Below are 17,299 nucleotides of genomic sequence, written 5' to 3' on the forward strand. Positions count from 1 at the left end.
AGAGGTACCACTGTATTATATAAATGATGTAAGTTCTAAACTGCATTTAAAGGAGAATAAGAGGCAGGGCATACAGGTGGAACTTGGAAAATTGGAATATCGTTAAAAAGTGCATTTATTTCAAAAATGCAATTTAAAAGGTGAAACCTATATATGAGATAGATGCATGACATGTAAAGCAAGGCATGTCAAGCCTTTATTTGTTGCAATTGTCATTATTTGTCATTAGGCGGGTCAATTATAAATGGAAGGCAATGAAAGAAGTGTAATAGCGGACTGAACAGTCCAGGATTGGCAAGTGAAATTGGTAGAATTTGTGACCTTGGCAAAATTGACGGCGATCATTAGAAACACACCGAAGCAAAAGTTAAAGGCTGGATGGAAAGATGTAAAAGATTTTCTAGAAAAAGAGAATATAGGGAGGCTTTTTAATGTTTAATAGATCCTACTAGCTGACCCGGCCACGTGTTGCTGTCAGCCATATGCCAATAATGCTTTGATGGTGTTTCCTGGTTGGCAGGGGGTTGGACTGGATGGCCCTTGAGGTATCTATACCCCCAGCCAGATGGGTGGGGTATAAATATTATTATTATTATTATTATTATTATTATTATTATTATTATTATTATTATTAAAAAAGATTTAGTGATATGCTTAGATCGATCGATATAAGAGGGGATATAAAATATATAGTTTAAGATGAAGCTATGGATATGATTATTTATAAAGGGATACCAAGTGAAGGATGTAATACAGTGGTGGGCAACCTTTTGAGCTTGGTGTGTCAAAATTCGCCAAAAAACCGAGCATAACTCGGGTGGTGTGTCACTTCGAGAAAAAAGCATAATTTCGTGATATTTATAGTTTAAATAACAAAAATGTATAATTGTAATATATAACTGTATTTAATAAACCAAAAACTAATTATTTAACCAAACCAAACCAAAAAACCCTTATTTATCACAAAGTGCCCAGAGTTGTTGAGCTTTCTGGGGGAAGCTGCTGACCAAAGTTTTGGAGGTTTTTTGGGGGGGTGCAAAAGTTGCTTTGCTTTTTTGGGGGGGATGTCCCAAAGCTGCTGCTTTTTTGCGGAGGGGGGGGGAGAGAACAGAAATAAATGACAAATAATACCTTCGCTGGAACTAACACGCAGCACCAACATAGTCTGCCAAAGCGCCAGAAAACTCAGCACAGAAAGGGTTAAAGAACCAATCTCTGGCTACCGGCAACAACAACAACAAAGGATCATGGTTTTAACAGCGGAGACAAGCTGTAGGAGGAGTGGGAGAACAAATGGGGGGGGAAACAACAACAGCGTGAATGGGACGATGGGACGCGTGCCAGCAGTGAGGGCTCTGCGTGTCACATCTGACACACGTGTCATAGGTTCGCCATCACTGATGTAATATAAATGTAAGCGATATATAAATGATTGGAAGTGCTATTTGTATTTTGCATTTCCCTTTTTTGTGTTTTTTCTTCTTTTTGTGTTCCCCCCCTCTTATTTTGTGTATGTGCGAATCCTTGTATTTTTAAAAAATTGAATAAAGATTTATTATAAAAATTTAAAAAATGTATAATAATATAATAATAATTTCTTATTTTTACCCCGCCCATCTGGCTGAGTCTTCCCAGCCACTCTGTAATAGCGATGTTCATATTTGTTGATTTTTGTAGGATTTGTAACTCTTTGTTTTATTCCTGTGGGATTTCCAAAAGAAAGCATTTGTCAAAATTAAAGGAAAAATCGAAAATAAGAAGATGCATTAGTGAAGTCAATGCACTTTTGGGTGGTATTCTAATTTCCCGAGTTTCACCTGTAAATGTTTTAAATAAATGCAAAATATGTGGTGCAAACAAACAGACAAATAAACCTTTTTTTTTTGCTTCCCTCCCCCTGCTCGATACTTTTAGCACTCTTACTTCACTGTGCCTGACAACAGAGAACTTCCCAGCATCCCTGAAAATGTGAGTAATACTCTTGGGTGGTCACATAATGCAGATCCCTCATGTTTGTGGTGGCGGGGAGAGTCGTGTGAACCAAAGAGACAATAAAGTGTAAACTTGGATATAGAATCCTAGAATCCTAGAGTTGGAAGAGACCACAAGGGCCATCCAGTCCAACCCCCTGCCAAGCAGGAAACACCATCAAACCATTCTTGACATATGGCTGACAGCAACGCGTGGCCGCGTCAGCTAGTAGAATCATAGAACCCTAGAGTTGGAAGAGACCACAAGGGCCATCCAGTCCAACCCCCTGTCAAGCAGAAAACATCATCAAAGCATTCGTGACATATGGCCGTCAAGCCTCCGCTTAAAGACCTCCAAAGAAGGAGACTCCACCACACTCCTTGGCATCAAATTCCACTGCCGAACAGCTCTTACTGTCAGGAAGGTCTTCCTAATGTTGAGGAAGAATCTTCTTTCTTGTAGCTTGAATCCATTGCTCTGTGTCTGCAATTCTGGATCAGCAGGAAATAACCTCTCACCCTCTTCTATATGACATAATTTGATATATTTGAACATGGCTATCATATCACCCCTTGACCTTCTCTTCTCCAGCCTAAACATGCCCAGCCCCCTAAGCCGTTCCTCATAAGGCATCGTATCCAGGCCTTTGACCATTTTGGTTGCCCTCTTCTGGATACGTTCCAGCTTGTCAGTATCCTTCTTGAACTGTGGTGCCCAGAACTGGACACAGTACTCCCAGTGAGGTCTGACCAGAGCAGAATACAGTGGTACTATTACTTCCCTTGATCTAGATGCTATACTCCTATTGATGCAGCCCAAAATTGCATTGGCTTTTTTAGTTGCTGCATCACACTGTTGACTCATGTCAAGTTTGTGGTCTACCAAGACTCCTACAGTAGATCCTTTTCACATGTACTGCTCTCAAGGCAGGTGTCACCCATCCTGTATTTGTGCCCTTCATTTTTTTTTGCCCAAGTGTAGTACTTTACCATCACCTCCTGGCAAATAGAAGGGGGAGAAATGGAGGCAGTGAGAGATTTGACTTTCTTGGGTTCCATGATCACTGCAGATGGTGACAGCAGCCAGGAAATTAAAAGACGCCTGCTTCTTGGGAGAAAAGCAAGGACAAACCTAGACAGCATCTTCAAAAGCAGAGACATCACCTTGTCGACAAAGGTCCGTCTAGTTCAAGCTATGGTTTTCCCAGTAGTGATGTATGGAAGTGAGAGCTGGACCATAAAGAAGGCTGATCGCCAAAGAATTGATGCTTTTGAATTCTGCTGCTGGAGAAGACTCTTGAGAGTCCCATGGACTGCAAGAAGATCCAACCTCTCCATTCTGAAGGAAATCAGCCCTGAGTGCTCACTGGAAGGACAGATCCTGAAGCTGAGGCTCCAAGACTTTGGCCACCTAATGAGAAGAGAAGACTCTCTCGAAAAGACCCTGATGTTGGGAAAGATTGAGGGCACAAGGAGAAGGGGACGACAGAGGATGAGATGGTTGGACAGTGTTCTTGAAGCTACCAACATGAGTTTGACCAAACTGCGGGAGGCAGTGGAAGACAGGAGTGCCTGGCGTACTCTGGTCCAGGGGGTCACGAAGAGTCGGACACGACTAAACGAGTCTACAACGACAAAATTGAGAAGCACACCAAAGAAGCCACAGCGCAGCAAGGTGTGGGAAGCCGTCCAAGGTCTTGTTTCGGTTCCTGTGTCTCAGTAGCACATGTTAGTGCCCACATCCGCGTTTTAAAAGACAGGCTTCTCCCTGCTTCACCAGTGCCTTTTCTGTGCGCCAGAATTTGTTGGCAGCAATTCCAACACATGAGTCATCTTCCCATAACGTTTGAGCAGTAGACATTCTGAATGCTTATGAATCAAAAGGATGCTATAAAAACCCAACGGCTCTAGGCCAGGAAGCCTTGGAAAGGATTTTAAAAGTGCATGTTCAGCCTGTGGGGAGGAGGCAACTTTTAGCGCTTGAAGACCTACAGTCATACCTCGGTTTAAGTACGCCTCGGTTTGAGTATTTTCAGAGTTCCGGACCCAATTACACTCATACTTTGAGTTAAGTACGCTTCAGGTTGAGTACTCCGCGGACCCCTCTGGAATGGATTAATCCACTTTCCATTACTTTCAATGGGAACTAGTTACAGGTAGGTAGCCGTGTTGGTCTGAGTCGAAGCAAAATAAAAAAATTCCTTCAGTAGCACCTTAAAGACCAACTAAGTTTTTATTTTGGTATGAGCTTTCGTGTGCATGCACACTTCTTCAGATACACACATGCACACTTCTTCAGATTTCAATGCATGCACACTTCTTCAGATTTCAATGGGAACATTTGCTTCAGGTTAAGTACACTTCAGTTTAAGTACTCCACAGACCGTCTAATCCACTTTCCATTACTTTCAATGGGAACGTTTGCTTCAGGTTAAGTACGCTTCAGGTTAAATACGGACTTCCGGAACCAGTTGTGTTTGTAAACCGAGGTACCACTGTATTAATTTAAAGTGTGCCTTTTCGGGGTGGGGAAGGCAGGGCATGGAGAATGAATATAGCAGATTTGGGTGGTGCCTTAAGATGTTGTCATGGCGGGGGTGTCCAAATAAGTTGCTTGAAGGATGTTGAAGGCCCACTAGGGAAGAACAACAGAACAAGCAGAGTGATAAAAGCCCGGCCCGTTAAATTTTATTTGGCTTTGCACGTGTGAGTCTTGGAGCAAACAGAAGTAAATGCAAAACAAATGGAGAGGTTGGCTTCTTCTTCTTTGTTATTCTGCTAGTTCCTCCTCCATATTCATCACTTTTGCACTCTGAAGCCTCCGCAGGATTGTCTCGTCTTGTTTGCCTGCTGTTCACTGTGCTCCACCGTGTACAGCACCTAGTGCGCCACTGAGATACAAAGACATTCAGAAGCAATTTGTGCTAGTAAACCTTTCCTAATATTTCCAGAGAACGCTGCACCAACAGTTATAAGGCCAGGAAATCGAAGTACAGTGGTACCTTGGTTTAAGTACACAATTGGTTCCGGAAGTCTGTACTTAACCGGAAGCGTACTTAACCTGAAGCGAAGCGGATTAATCCGTTCCAGACGGTCTGCGGAGTACTTAAACTGAAGCATACTTAACCGGAAGCGAACTTTCCCATTGAAAGTAATGGAAAGTGGATGAATCCGTTCCAGATGGGACCACGGAGTACTTAAAGTGAAGCGTACTTAACCTCAAGCCAACTTTCCCATAGGAAGTAATGGAAAGTGGATTAATCCGTTCCAGACAGGTCCGCGGAGTACTCAACCTGAAGCAAACTTAACCCGAGGTATGAGGGTAATTGGTTCTGGAAGTCTGTACTTAACCGGAAGCGTACTTAACCGGAAGCGAACTTTCCCATTGAAAGTAATGGAAAGTGGATTAATCCGTTCCAGATGGTCTACAGAGTACTTAAACTGAAGTGTACTTAACCTGAAGCGAACTTTCCCATTAAAAGTAATGGAAATTGGATTAATCCGTTCCAGACGGTCCGCGGAGCACTTAAACTGAAGCGTAGTTAAACTGAAGCGTAGTTAAACTGAAGCGATCTTTCCCATTGAAAGTACATGGGTAATGAAAGTGGATTAATCCATTCCAGCAGAGTACTTAAACTGAAAGTTCTCAAACAGAAGCGGAGTTAATACACTTTGTACAGCACCTAGCGCGCAACTGCGATACAGACGTTCATCAGCATTTTGTGCTAGCAAACCTTTCCTAATATTTCCACAGAACTCTGCACCAACAGTTATAAGGCCAGGAAAACTAAGTAATGTCACCTCAATCCCTTTGAGCAAATTTGCCGATTTTTGCAGCTCTTATAGTCCTGGAGACATGCAAGGCTTGAAACAGAAGAATGGAGCACTCCTATGACCATGTTTCTCCGAAAATAAGACACCGTCTTATATTTATTTTTCCTAAAAAACAACAACAACACTATGGCTTATTTTCAGGGGATGTCTAATTTTTTTCCCTCCTCCTCTTGCCGCGGCGAAATCAAGAGATCATAGAATCATAGAATCATAGAGTTGGAAGAGACCACAAGGGCCATCCAGTCCAACCCCCTGCCAAGCAGGAAACACCATCAAAGCATTCTTGACATATGCCTGTCAAGCCTCTGCTTAAAGACCTCCAAAGAAGGAGACTCCACCACACTCCTTGGCAGCAAGTTCCACTGTCGAACAGCTCTTACTGTCAGGAAGTTCCTCCTAATGTTTAGGTGGAATCTTCTTTCTTGTAGCTGGTATAGTGACATGGCTTTTGTTAACCATTGTGTGTTTGTTGTTGCATGTGATATTTATTTTTGAAGCACAGAGGATCTCTACAAACCTCCGCACTTAATTTTGGGTCTGTAGCTTTTCCTTTGTATTTGAACAACAAGCTGTGGAACATATTTCAGCACAGCATGAAGCTTCTTGGCAAACTTCTCGGGCCAAGTATTGGGGATTTTATAGCTATCTTTGGATCTGTCAAGAGTGCTAATGGGCTCTGTGAACCTCTTCATGATGGCACCAAATTGGGAGGGGTGGCTAATAGCCCAGAGGACAGGATCACACTTCATAGAATCCTAGAATCATAGAGTTGGAAGAGACCACAAGGGCCATCCAGTCCAACCCACTGCCAAGCAGGAAACACCATCAAAGCATTCTTGACATATGGCTGGCAGCAACGCGTGGCCGGGTCAGCTAGTAGAATCATAGAATCCTAGAGTTGGAGGAGACCACAAGGGCCATCCAGTCCAACCCCCTGCCAAGTAAGAAACACCATCAAAGCATTGCTGACATGTGGTTGTGAAGCCTCCGCATAAAGACCTCCAAAGAAGGAGACTCCACCACACGCCTTGGCAGCAAAGTCCACTGCCGAACAGCTATTACTGTCAGGAAGTTCTTCCTAAACATTAGGAATGTTTAGATAGAAATTCAAAATGACCTTAACAGATTAGACAACTGGGCCAAAGCAAACAAGATGAATTTTAACAAGGAGAAATGTAAAGTACTACACTTGGGCCAAAAAAATGAAAGCCACAAATACAGGATGGGAGACACCTGGCTTGAGAGCAGTACATGTGGAAAGGATCTAGGAGTCTTGGTAGACCCCAAACTTGACATGAGTCAACAGTGTGATAAAGCAGCTCAAAAAGCCAATGCAATTCTGGGCTGCATCAATAGGAGTATAGCATCTAGATCAGGCATCCCCAAACTTCGGCCCTCCAGATGTTTTGGACTACAATTCCCATCTTCCCCAACCACTGGTCCTGTTAGCTAGGGATCATGGGAGTTGTAGGCCAAAACATCTGGAGGGCCACAGTTTGGGGATGCCTGATCTAGATGAAGGGAAGTAATAGTACCACTGTATTCCGCTCTGGTCAGATGTCACCTGGAGTACTGTGTCCAGTTCTGGGCACCACAGTTCAAGAAGGAGACTGACAAGCTAGATCGTGTCCAGAGGAGGGCAACCAAAATGGTCAAATGCCTGGAAACAATGCTTTATGAGGAACGGCTTAGGGAGCTGGGTATGGTTAGCCTGGAGAAGAGAAGGTGAATGGGTGATATGATAGCCATGTTCAAATATATCAAAGGATGTCATATAGAGGAGGGAGAAAGGTTGTTTTCTGCTGCTCCAGAGAAGCGGACACGGAGCAATGGATTCAAACTACAAGAAAGAAGATTCCACCTCAATATTAGGAAGAACTTCCTGACAGTAAGAGCTGTTGGGCAGTGGAATCTGCTGCCAAGGAGTGTGGTAGAGTCTCATTCATTGGAGGTCTTTTAGCAGAGGCTTGACAGGCATATGCCAAGAATGCTTTGATAGTGTTTCCTGCTTTGCAGGGGGTTGGACTGGATGGCCCTGGTGGTCTCTTCCAACTCTATGATTCTATCATTCTATAACTCTATAACTAAAGGACAGCCGCTCAGTGGGTAGAGCACCTGCTTTGTATGGAGAAGGTTCCCCCATTCAACACACCTGCTGGAATCTCCAGGTGGCCTGGGGGAGATTCCAGAGTGACGGATGGCCTGACTCAGTGTAAGGCACCTTTCTATGTTCCTTGACAGCCATCTGTCAAGAATGCTTTGATGGTGTTTCCTGCTTGGCAGGGGGTTGGACTGGATGGCCCTCGTGGTCTCTTCCGACTCTATGACTTTATAATTCATAGACTCTATTATTCTATGACTCTATGATTCTGTGACTCTATGATTCTATGACTCTATGATCTATGACTATGATTCTATGATCTATGACTATGACTCTATGACTCTATGATTCTATGACTCTATATTTCTATGACTATGATTCTATAACTGTATATCTCTATGACTCTATGATTATATGACTATGATTCTGTGACTATTATTCTATGACTCTATGATTCTATGAACTATGACTATGACTCTATAACTCTATGATTCTATGATTCTATGACTCTATATTTCTATGACTCTATGATTCTATGACTCTATGTCTCTATGATTCTAAACCACTCCTCAATCTGCTCTGGCAAACCCTGCCCTGCTTGTCAGCAACACTTCTTGTGTCCCCTCCTGCCACAAATGTTGCAACAGCTACTTCAGGCGGTAGTTAATGTACTGTTATCTCCTTTAAAAAAACATATTCATAAAGTTCTTCCTGCCTTCTTCATTCCTAGAGAAATCTGACGGAGTATTTTGTCGCTGTAGACGTGAACAACATGTTGCAACTCTACGCCAGTATGCTGTACGAACGGCGCATCCTTATTTGCTGCAGCAAACTGAGCACTGTAAGTTCAAACTGAGGCGCTTGCTTCTTTTTGGTCTGCCAGGGAAGTCTCTCTCTCTTTTATTATTATTATTTCCATTTATATTATTATTAAGGATTTTCTTGATTCAGTAGCGCTCATACGCCCAGGAACCTCACCAAAATGCTGGAGAGGGTGCGCCTCAACAGGCACATATTTCCACATGCGGTGGGAGTGCCCCAGAATCAAATTCCTCTGGACAACAACCATACAAGAAATACAGTGGTCCCCCGACTTACGAATTACTCGACATCCGTAGGTTTCGACTTACGGAGCCAGTGTGGTATAGTGGTTAAGAGCGGGAGACTCGTAATCCGGGGAACTGGGTTCGCGTCTCCGCTCCTCCACATGCAGCTGCTGGGTGACCTTGGGCTAGTCACACTTCTCTGAAGTCTCTCAGCCTCACTCAGCTCACAGAGTGTTTGTGGTGGCGGAGGACGGGAAAGGAGAACGTTAGGCGCTTTGAGACTCCTTCGGGGAGTGATAAAGCGGGATATCAAATCCAAATTCTGCTTCTTCTTACTGGAAGACTGGGAATGGGAGACTCTGGGAATAGGAGCCGGGGGATGGGAGTCTTTTAATGGGAGCTGGCGGATGGGAGCCTGTTAATGGAGACTGGGAATGGGAGACAGTGGGTGGGAGCCAGTGTGGTGTAGTGGTTCAGAGCGGTGGCCTCGTAATCTGGGGAACCGGGTTCGCGTCTCCGCTCCTCCACATGCAGCTGCTGGGTGACCTTGGGCTAGTCACACTTCTCTGAAGTCTCTCAGTCTCACTCGCCTCACAGAGTGTTTGCTGTGGCGGAGGAAGGGAAAGGAGAATTCTAGCCGCTTTGAGACTCCTTCGGGGAGTGATAAAGCAGGATATCAAATCCAAACTCTTCTTCTCTTCTTCTTCTATGAACTGGATAACTGGTCACATGCTTACGGATTTTTATACATCTGAACGGAAACGTTGGCAGCTTTAACTGCGGGTTTTTCGACTTACGAAGTTTTACATGCGGTTTTTCTGACTTACGAATTTTCCCGAATATTTTTTTTCCTATGGGAAGTGGCGTTTCGACTTCTGAACTTTCCGACCTATGAATGTGCATTCGGAACGGGTTACATTCGTAAGTCGAGGGACTGCTGTATGTAAAATAACCAAACAAACTATGGAAACAACCCCAGAATTGGTCTTACTAAACATATTCCAAGACAACAATGCCCACTTACGCCACAAAGAACTCATAACCTACTTACTCTCAGCAACCAGAAGCACCATAACCAGACACTGGAGAGATCTGTGAGGAGTAAGCATGGACCAAGTTTGCAGATGACACCAAATTGGGAGGGGTGGCTAATACCCCAGAGGACAGGGTCACACTTCCAAATGACCTTAACAGATTAGACAACTGGGCCAAAGCAAACAAGATGAATTTTAACAAGGAGAAATGTAAAGTACTACACTTGGGCAAATAAAAAATAAAAAACTGAAAGGCACAAATACAGAATGGGAGACACCTGGCTTGAGAGCAGTACATGTGAAAAGGATCTAGGAGTCTTGGTAGACCACAAACTTGACATGAGTCAACAGTGTGATGCAGTAGCTCAAAAAGCCAATGCAATTCTGGGCTGCATCAATAGGAGTATAGCGTCTAGATCAGGGGTCAGCAAACTTTTTCAGCAGGGGGCCGGTCCACTGTCCCTCAGACCTTGTGGTGGGCCGGACTATATTTTTTTGGGGAAAAGAACCAATTCCTATGCCCCACAAATAACCCAGAGATGCATTTTAAATAAAAAGACACATTCTACTCACTTAAAAACCTGGCGTAAATGCCAACTATACCAGTTGAACTCAGCAGAGTAGCGCAGGCACAGCGGAAACTTCTTGGTTGCAAGATGAAGTCAAGTTGCAGGAACACAGGAACTCACTGCCACTAGTACTGTGTAACTATATACAGCTTTATTTACAAGAACAAAACAACAAACAGTACATAGATCAGTACTTCTCTCTATCTCTCTACAATACAATAACCGCATCAGAAACACACCACCAACTCTCCACAAAACCCCACAAATTCACCCTTAGTTTAATAGGGTTACTGCACCAATCACCAAGCTGTTGCTAAGTCTCTATCACTAGGCAAATTATCCAGCCCTGGAGATTGCTGAATCACTCTTCTGGGCATGTTGCCAGCTCTTAATTGCTATGTGACCAGATGCACGTACTCACACAGTGAAAAAACCTCAACAGATTTCTAGACCATCCACGGGCCGGATTTAGAAGGTGATTGGGCCGCATCCGGCCCGTGGGCCTTAGTTTGGGAATGCCTAATCTAGATCAAGGGAAGTAATAGTACCACTGTCTCCTGATCTAGTTAGACCTCACATGGAGTACTGTGTCCAGTTCTGGGCACCACAGTTCAAGAAGGAGACTGACAAGCTGGAACGTGTCCAGAAGAGGGCAACCAAAATGGTCAAAGGCCTGGAAATGATGCCTTATGAGGAACGGCTTAGGGAGCTGGGTATGTTTAGCCTGGAGAAGAGAAGGTTAAGGGGTGATATGATAGCCATGTTCAAATATATCAAAGGCTGTCATATAGAGGAGGGAGAAAGGGAGAAAGGTTGTTTTCTGCTGCTCCAGAGAAGCGGACACGGAGCAATGGATTCAAACTACAAGAAAGAAGATTCCACCTCAACATTAGGAAGAACTTCCTGACAGTAAGAGCTGTTCGACAGTGGAACTTGCTGCCAAGGAGTGTGGTAGAGTCTCCTTCTTTGGAGGTCTTTAAGCGGAGGCTTGACAGCCATCTGTCAGGAATGTTTTGATGGTGTTTCCTGCTTCACAGGGAGTTGGACTGGATGGCCCTTGTGGTCTCTTCCGACTCTAGGATTCTATGAATTATCTCTGTATCAGAACTTGGGCCGAAATGGTTGCCCTCTCCACCTCATGTGCTCCTGGCAAGTATGTCCCCTGCCTTACGCTGAATTCCCCACGTCTGTTTGCTGAAAATGTGCCTAGCTTTGTGTGTGCCTTAATGGCAACCTTAGCTGCATATGTTTTGCTTAAAACACGGCACAGGTTATGCTCAAAATTCTACAAGGCAGGCTTAAGCAGTATGTGGACCAAGAACTCCCAGAAGTGCAAGCTGGATTTCGAAGGGGCAGAGGAACGAGAGACCAAATAGCAAACATGTGCTGGATTATGGAGAAAGCTAGAGAGTTCCAGAAAAACGTCTACTTCTGCTTCATTGACTATGCAAAAGCCTTTGACTGTGTTGACCACAGCAAACTATGGCAAGTTCATAAAGAAATGGGAGTGCCTGATCACCTCATCTGTCTCCTGAGAAATCTCTATGTGGGACAAGAAGCTACAGTTAGAACTGGATATGGAACAACTGACTGGTTCAAAACTGGGAAAGGAGTACGACAAGGTTGTATATTGTCTCCCTGCTTATTTAACTTCTATGCAGAATTAATCATGCAAAAGGCTGGACTAGATGAATCCCAAGCCGGAATTCAGATTGCCGGAAGAAATATCAACAACCTAAGATATGCAGATGACACAACCTTGATGGCAGAAAGGGAGGAGGGATGAAGAAGCATTTGAATAAGGGTGAAAGAGGAGAGCGCAAAATATGGTCTGAAGCTCAACATCAAAAACCCAAGACCATGGCCATTGGTCCCGTCACCTCCTGGCAAGTAGAAGGGGAAGAAATGGAGGCACTGAGAGATTTTACTTCCTTGGGTTCCATGATCACTGCAGATGGTTCACGAAATTAAAAGACGCCTGCTTCTTGGGAGAAAAGCAATGACAAACCTAGACAGCATCTTAAAGAGCAGAAACATCACCTTGCTGACAAAGGTCCGTATAGTTCAAGCTATGGTTTTCTCAGTAGTGATGTATAGAAGTGTGAGCTGGACCATCAAGAAGGCTGAACGCCGAAGAATGGATGCTTTTGAATTTTGATGCTGGAGGAGACTCTTGAGAGTCCCATGGACTGCAAGAAGATCAAACCTATCCATTCTGAAGGAAATGAGCCCTGAGTGCTCACTGGAAGGACAGATCCTGAAGCTGAGGCTCCAAGAATTCGGCCACCTCATGAGAAGAGAAGATTCCCTGGAAAAGACCCTGATGTTGGGAAAGATGGCGAGTGCAAGGAGAAGGGGAGGACAGAGGATGAGATGGTTGGACAGTGTTCTCGAAGCCACCAACATGCTCCAATACTTTGGCCCTCATGAGAAGAGAAGACTCCCTGATGTTGGGAAAGATGAAGGGCACAAGGCGAAGGGGATGACAGAAGGCGAGTTGGTTGGACAGTGGTCTCGAAGCCACCAACATGCTCCAAGACTTTGGCCACCTCATGAGAAGAGAAGACTCCCTGGAAAAGACCCTGATGTTGGGAAAGATGGAGGGCACAAGGAGAAGGGGATGACAGAGGACGAAATGGCTGGACAGTGTTCTTGAAACTACAAACATGAGTTTGACCAAACTGTGGGAGGCAGTGGAAGACAGGAGTGCCTGGCGTGCTCTGGTCCAGGGGGTCATGAAGAGTCGGACACGACTAAACGACTAAACAACCACAATATTCTCAACAGAGGATAATCCTGGTTCCCAAACTTCCCCATTCTATCTCACCTTTAATCTCGAACCGAGAGTAAACAAATACATACTATAAAACGGCACATAGACTTCTCATTTTCCATGCTATTCAGCATTGATCATGGAATTAAAACCGACAAGACGAACCCACAATCAATATCCATTTGCACAATGAACAGCAAGGAGAACTTTACGGGGGTTTTGTAATCAAAAAATGCACAAGCTTCTTGACTGTTGAAACCTTGAAAAACACAAATCTAAACTTGGAACCATATCAAACCGGGATGTTTTTGGTTGTTGTTTTCGAGCAAATGATGTGGGGCCATTTCTGGAGTGGATGGTCCTTTGAGCGCACTAAAGCTTTCATCTCTCAGGTATTTGATGGACCCTAAGTAGCCTGAAGCCTGCAATCTTAGCAAACAAAATTACGGAAAATGCAGTTCTTATCAGCCACCATCAGAGTTCATCAAGAGGGGGTCACGAGAAGAGCCCCCTGAAAGCCATCGTTTATCCATAATTTTGTCGTATACACATACACACAAACAAACATACAGAGATAGAAAGACGGAGGTGGATGGCACAAAATAGTCCATTGTTGCTAATCCAGTGGTACCTCGACTTACGAAGACGATCCGTTCCACGGCGCTCTTCTTAAGTCATAGAATCCTAGAGTTGGAAGAGACCACAAGGGCCATCCAGTCCAACCCCCTGCCAAGCAGAAAACACCATCAAAGCATTCCTGACATATGGCTGACAGCAACACGTGGCCGGGTCAGCTAGTAGAGTCATAGAATCCTAGAGTTGAAATAGACCACAAGGGCCATCCAGTCCAACCCCCTGCCAAGCAGGAAACACCATCAAAGCATTCTTGACAGATGGCTGTCAAGCCTCCGCTTGAAGACCTCCAAAGAAGGAGACTCCACCACACTCATTGGCAGCAAATTCCACTGTCGAACAGCTCTTATTGTCAGGAAGTTCTTCCAAATGTTGAGGTGGAATCTTCTTTCTTGTCGATTGAATCCATTGCTCCGTGTCCGCTTCTCTGGAGCAGCAGAAAACAACCTTTCTCCCTCCTCTATATGACATTCCTTTGATATCTTTGAACATGGCTATCATATCACCCCTTAACCTTCTCTTCTCCAGGCTAAACATACCCAGCTCCCTACTCCGTTCCTCATAAGGCTTCGTTTCCAGGCCTTTGACCATTTTGGTTGCCCTCTTCTGGACACGTTCCAGCTTGTCAGTCTCCTTCTTGAACTGTGGTGCCCAGAACTGGACACAGTACTCCAGGTGAGGTCTGACCAGAGCAGAATACAGTGGTACTCTTACTTCCCTTGATCTAGATGCTATACTCCTATTGATGCAGCCCAGAATTGCATTGGCATTTTTAGCTGCTGCATCGCACTGTTGACTCATGTCAAGTTTGTGGTCTACCAAGACTCCTACAGTAGATCCTTTTCACATGTACTGCTCTCAAGCCAGGTATCACCCATCCTGTATTTGTGCCTTTCATTTTTTTTTGCCCAAGTGTAGTACTTTACATTTCTCCTTGTTAAAATTCATCTTGTTTGCTTTGGCCCAGTTGTCTAATCTATTAAGATCGTTTTGAAGTGTGATCCTGTCCTCTGGGGTATTAGTGTGATCCTGTCCTCTGGGAAGTCAAAGTCTTCGGTTGTCGAAGCGACCATTTTGCGCATTTTGCGCTTTGGCGCATGCACAGAGAAAATACTTCCGGGTTTGCCGACTTCGGAAGTCAAAACCTTTAGAAGTCGAGTGTTCGGATGTCGAGGTACCGCTGTACTGCAAAAAAAATTTTTTACAGGTGAAACTTGGGAAATTAGAATATTGTCGGAGAGTGCATTTATTTCAGGAACGCAACTTAAAAGGTGAAACCAATTGATGAGATAGATGCGTGACATGGAAAGCAAGATATGCCAAGCCTTGATTTTTTGTCATTGTCATGATTTGTCGTTAGGCGGGTAAATTATAAATGGAATGGAACGAATGATTGCATTCTTGAAATCAATGCACTTTTCGACAATATTCTAATTTTCCAAGTTCCACCTGTACACATCCTTATTCAGACCAGGTCTCTCCGTGTTTTTTAGCTTGGTAATGAGTTGCAATTCAGCAACTTCTCTTTCCAGTCCTTTTCTGAAATTTGTCTGTAATAAGACAGCTACTTTGAGACCTTGTACGTCCTGGGAGATTGGAGGGTTCTCCTACTGGTTTCTCGGTCTTGTGATTCCTGATGTCGGACTTAACTTTTCCTTTTCCTTCTCTGAAACGGGGATTTGTGACATCTGCTAGTTTGGAGTTAAATTCCAATATAGCCTGTCCCGGAGTTTACCAAGCCCGCTGAATGAGCTGGTGAATAAGTCAACAATAACCTTTTATTATTCAAATCGATTAATTTTCCACTGTGCTAGGAAAGCCAGTATTTATAGTCACAAAGGAGCATGGGGGAAAGTGGCGAATTAAGGAGTGTATTCGGCGCACGGGGGCCATTAAGCACTTGACCCCCCTTTCTTCTTCTGTGCCCCCTCTCCTCCTAGCAGGAGATTTGCATTGCCAGAGTCTCTTTTGCTCAGGTGAGGATCACACCCCTCGTTGCGAACGGGGCTTTTTTCCGGTGTACAATGGCATGGAATAACCCTTGAGAGATGCCATTTGCAAATGATGAAAGGCAAGAGTTGGATATGTAGAGGGGGAGAAAATTAATATAAGCCGTTATTGTAAGCTCTATTTCTTTTGGTGGTGGGCCAGGGAAGAACAGAGGAATGGCCCATGCTTTTGAACATCTACATGCAGCCATTGGGAGAGATTGTCAGGGGGTTTGGGCTGGGTGTCCATCAGTATGCCACAGGGTTCTGTCTTGGGCCCAGTCTTCTTCAACATCTTTACCAATGACTTGGATGATGGGCTTGAGGGCATCCTGAGCAAGTTTGCAGATGACACCAAATGGGGAGGGGTGGCTAATACCCCAGAGGACAGGATCACACTTCAAAATGACCTGAACAGATTAGACAACTGGGCCAAAGCAAGCAAGATGAATTTTAACAAGGAGAAATGTAAAGTACTCCACTTGGGCAGAAAAATATATGAAAGAATGCGTGACACCTGGCTTGAGAGCAATACATGTGAAAAGGATCTGGGAGTCTTGGTAGACCACCAACTTGACATGAGTCAACAGTGCGATGCAGCAGCTAAAAAAGCCAATGCAATTCTGGGCTGCATCAATAGGAGTATAGCATCTAGATCAAGGGAAGTAAGAGTACCATTGTTTAGCTTGGAGAAGAGAAGGTTAAGGGGTGATATGATAGCCATGTTCAAATATATTAAAGGATGTCATATAGAGGAGGGAGAAGCGTTGTTTTCTGCTGCTCCAGAGAAGTGGACACGGAGCAATGGATTCAAACTACAAGAAAGAAGATTCCACCTAAGCATTAGAAAGATCTTCCTGACAGTAAGAGCTGTTCGGCAGTGGAATTTGCTACCAAGGAGTGTGGTGGAATCTCCTCCTTTGGAGGTCTTTAAGCAGAGGCTTGACAGGCATATGTCAAGAATGCTTTGATGGTGTTTCCTGCTTGGCAGGGGGTTGGACTGGATGGCCGTTGTGGTCTCTTCCAACTCTATGATTCTATGATTCTATGCGGATGATACCCAGCTCTACCTCTCTCTCAAATCAGAACCAGTGAAGGTGGTCAAGATCCTGTGTTTCCGTCTTGAGGGCTTGGGAGCTGGGGGCACTGTCATGCAGTGGTTCCGCTCCTTCCTCCTGGGCCGTGTTCAGAAAGTGGTGGTGGGGGCTGAGTGTTCAGACCCCTGGGCTCTCACTTGTGGGGTGCCTCAGGGTTCTGTCCTCTCCCCCATGCTTTTGAACATCTACATGCTGCTGCTGGGAGATATCATCAGGGGGTTTGGGCTGGGTGTTCATCAGTATGCGGATGACAC

The 17,299-nt window shown here is 44.5% G+C and overlaps 1 protein-coding gene across 2 annotated transcripts in view; it reads left to right on the plus strand.

The window, feature by feature from the left end:
• DENND1A (DENN domain containing 1A) overlaps window positions 1-17,299 on the plus strand; it is a 265,432-nt gene that overhangs the window by 130,187 nt on the left and 117,946 nt on the right. For both annotated transcript variants that reach the window (XM_088665085.1, XM_088665086.1), the window contains exons 8-9: window positions 1,915-1,968; window positions 8,636-8,746. In XM_088665085.1, the coding sequence (XP_088521211.1) occupies window positions 1,915-1,968; window positions 8,636-8,746 (165 nt within the window). The remainder of the gene's footprint in view (window positions 1-1,914; window positions 1,969-8,635; window positions 8,747-17,299) is intronic.

Source organism: Zootoca vivipara, chromosome Z2 (genome assembly GCF_965207765.1).
Source record: "Zootoca vivipara chromosome Z2, rZooViv2.hap1.1, whole genome shotgun sequence".
NCBI classification, from domain to species: Eukaryota; Metazoa; Chordata; class Lepidosauria; order Squamata; family Lacertidae; genus Zootoca; species Zootoca vivipara.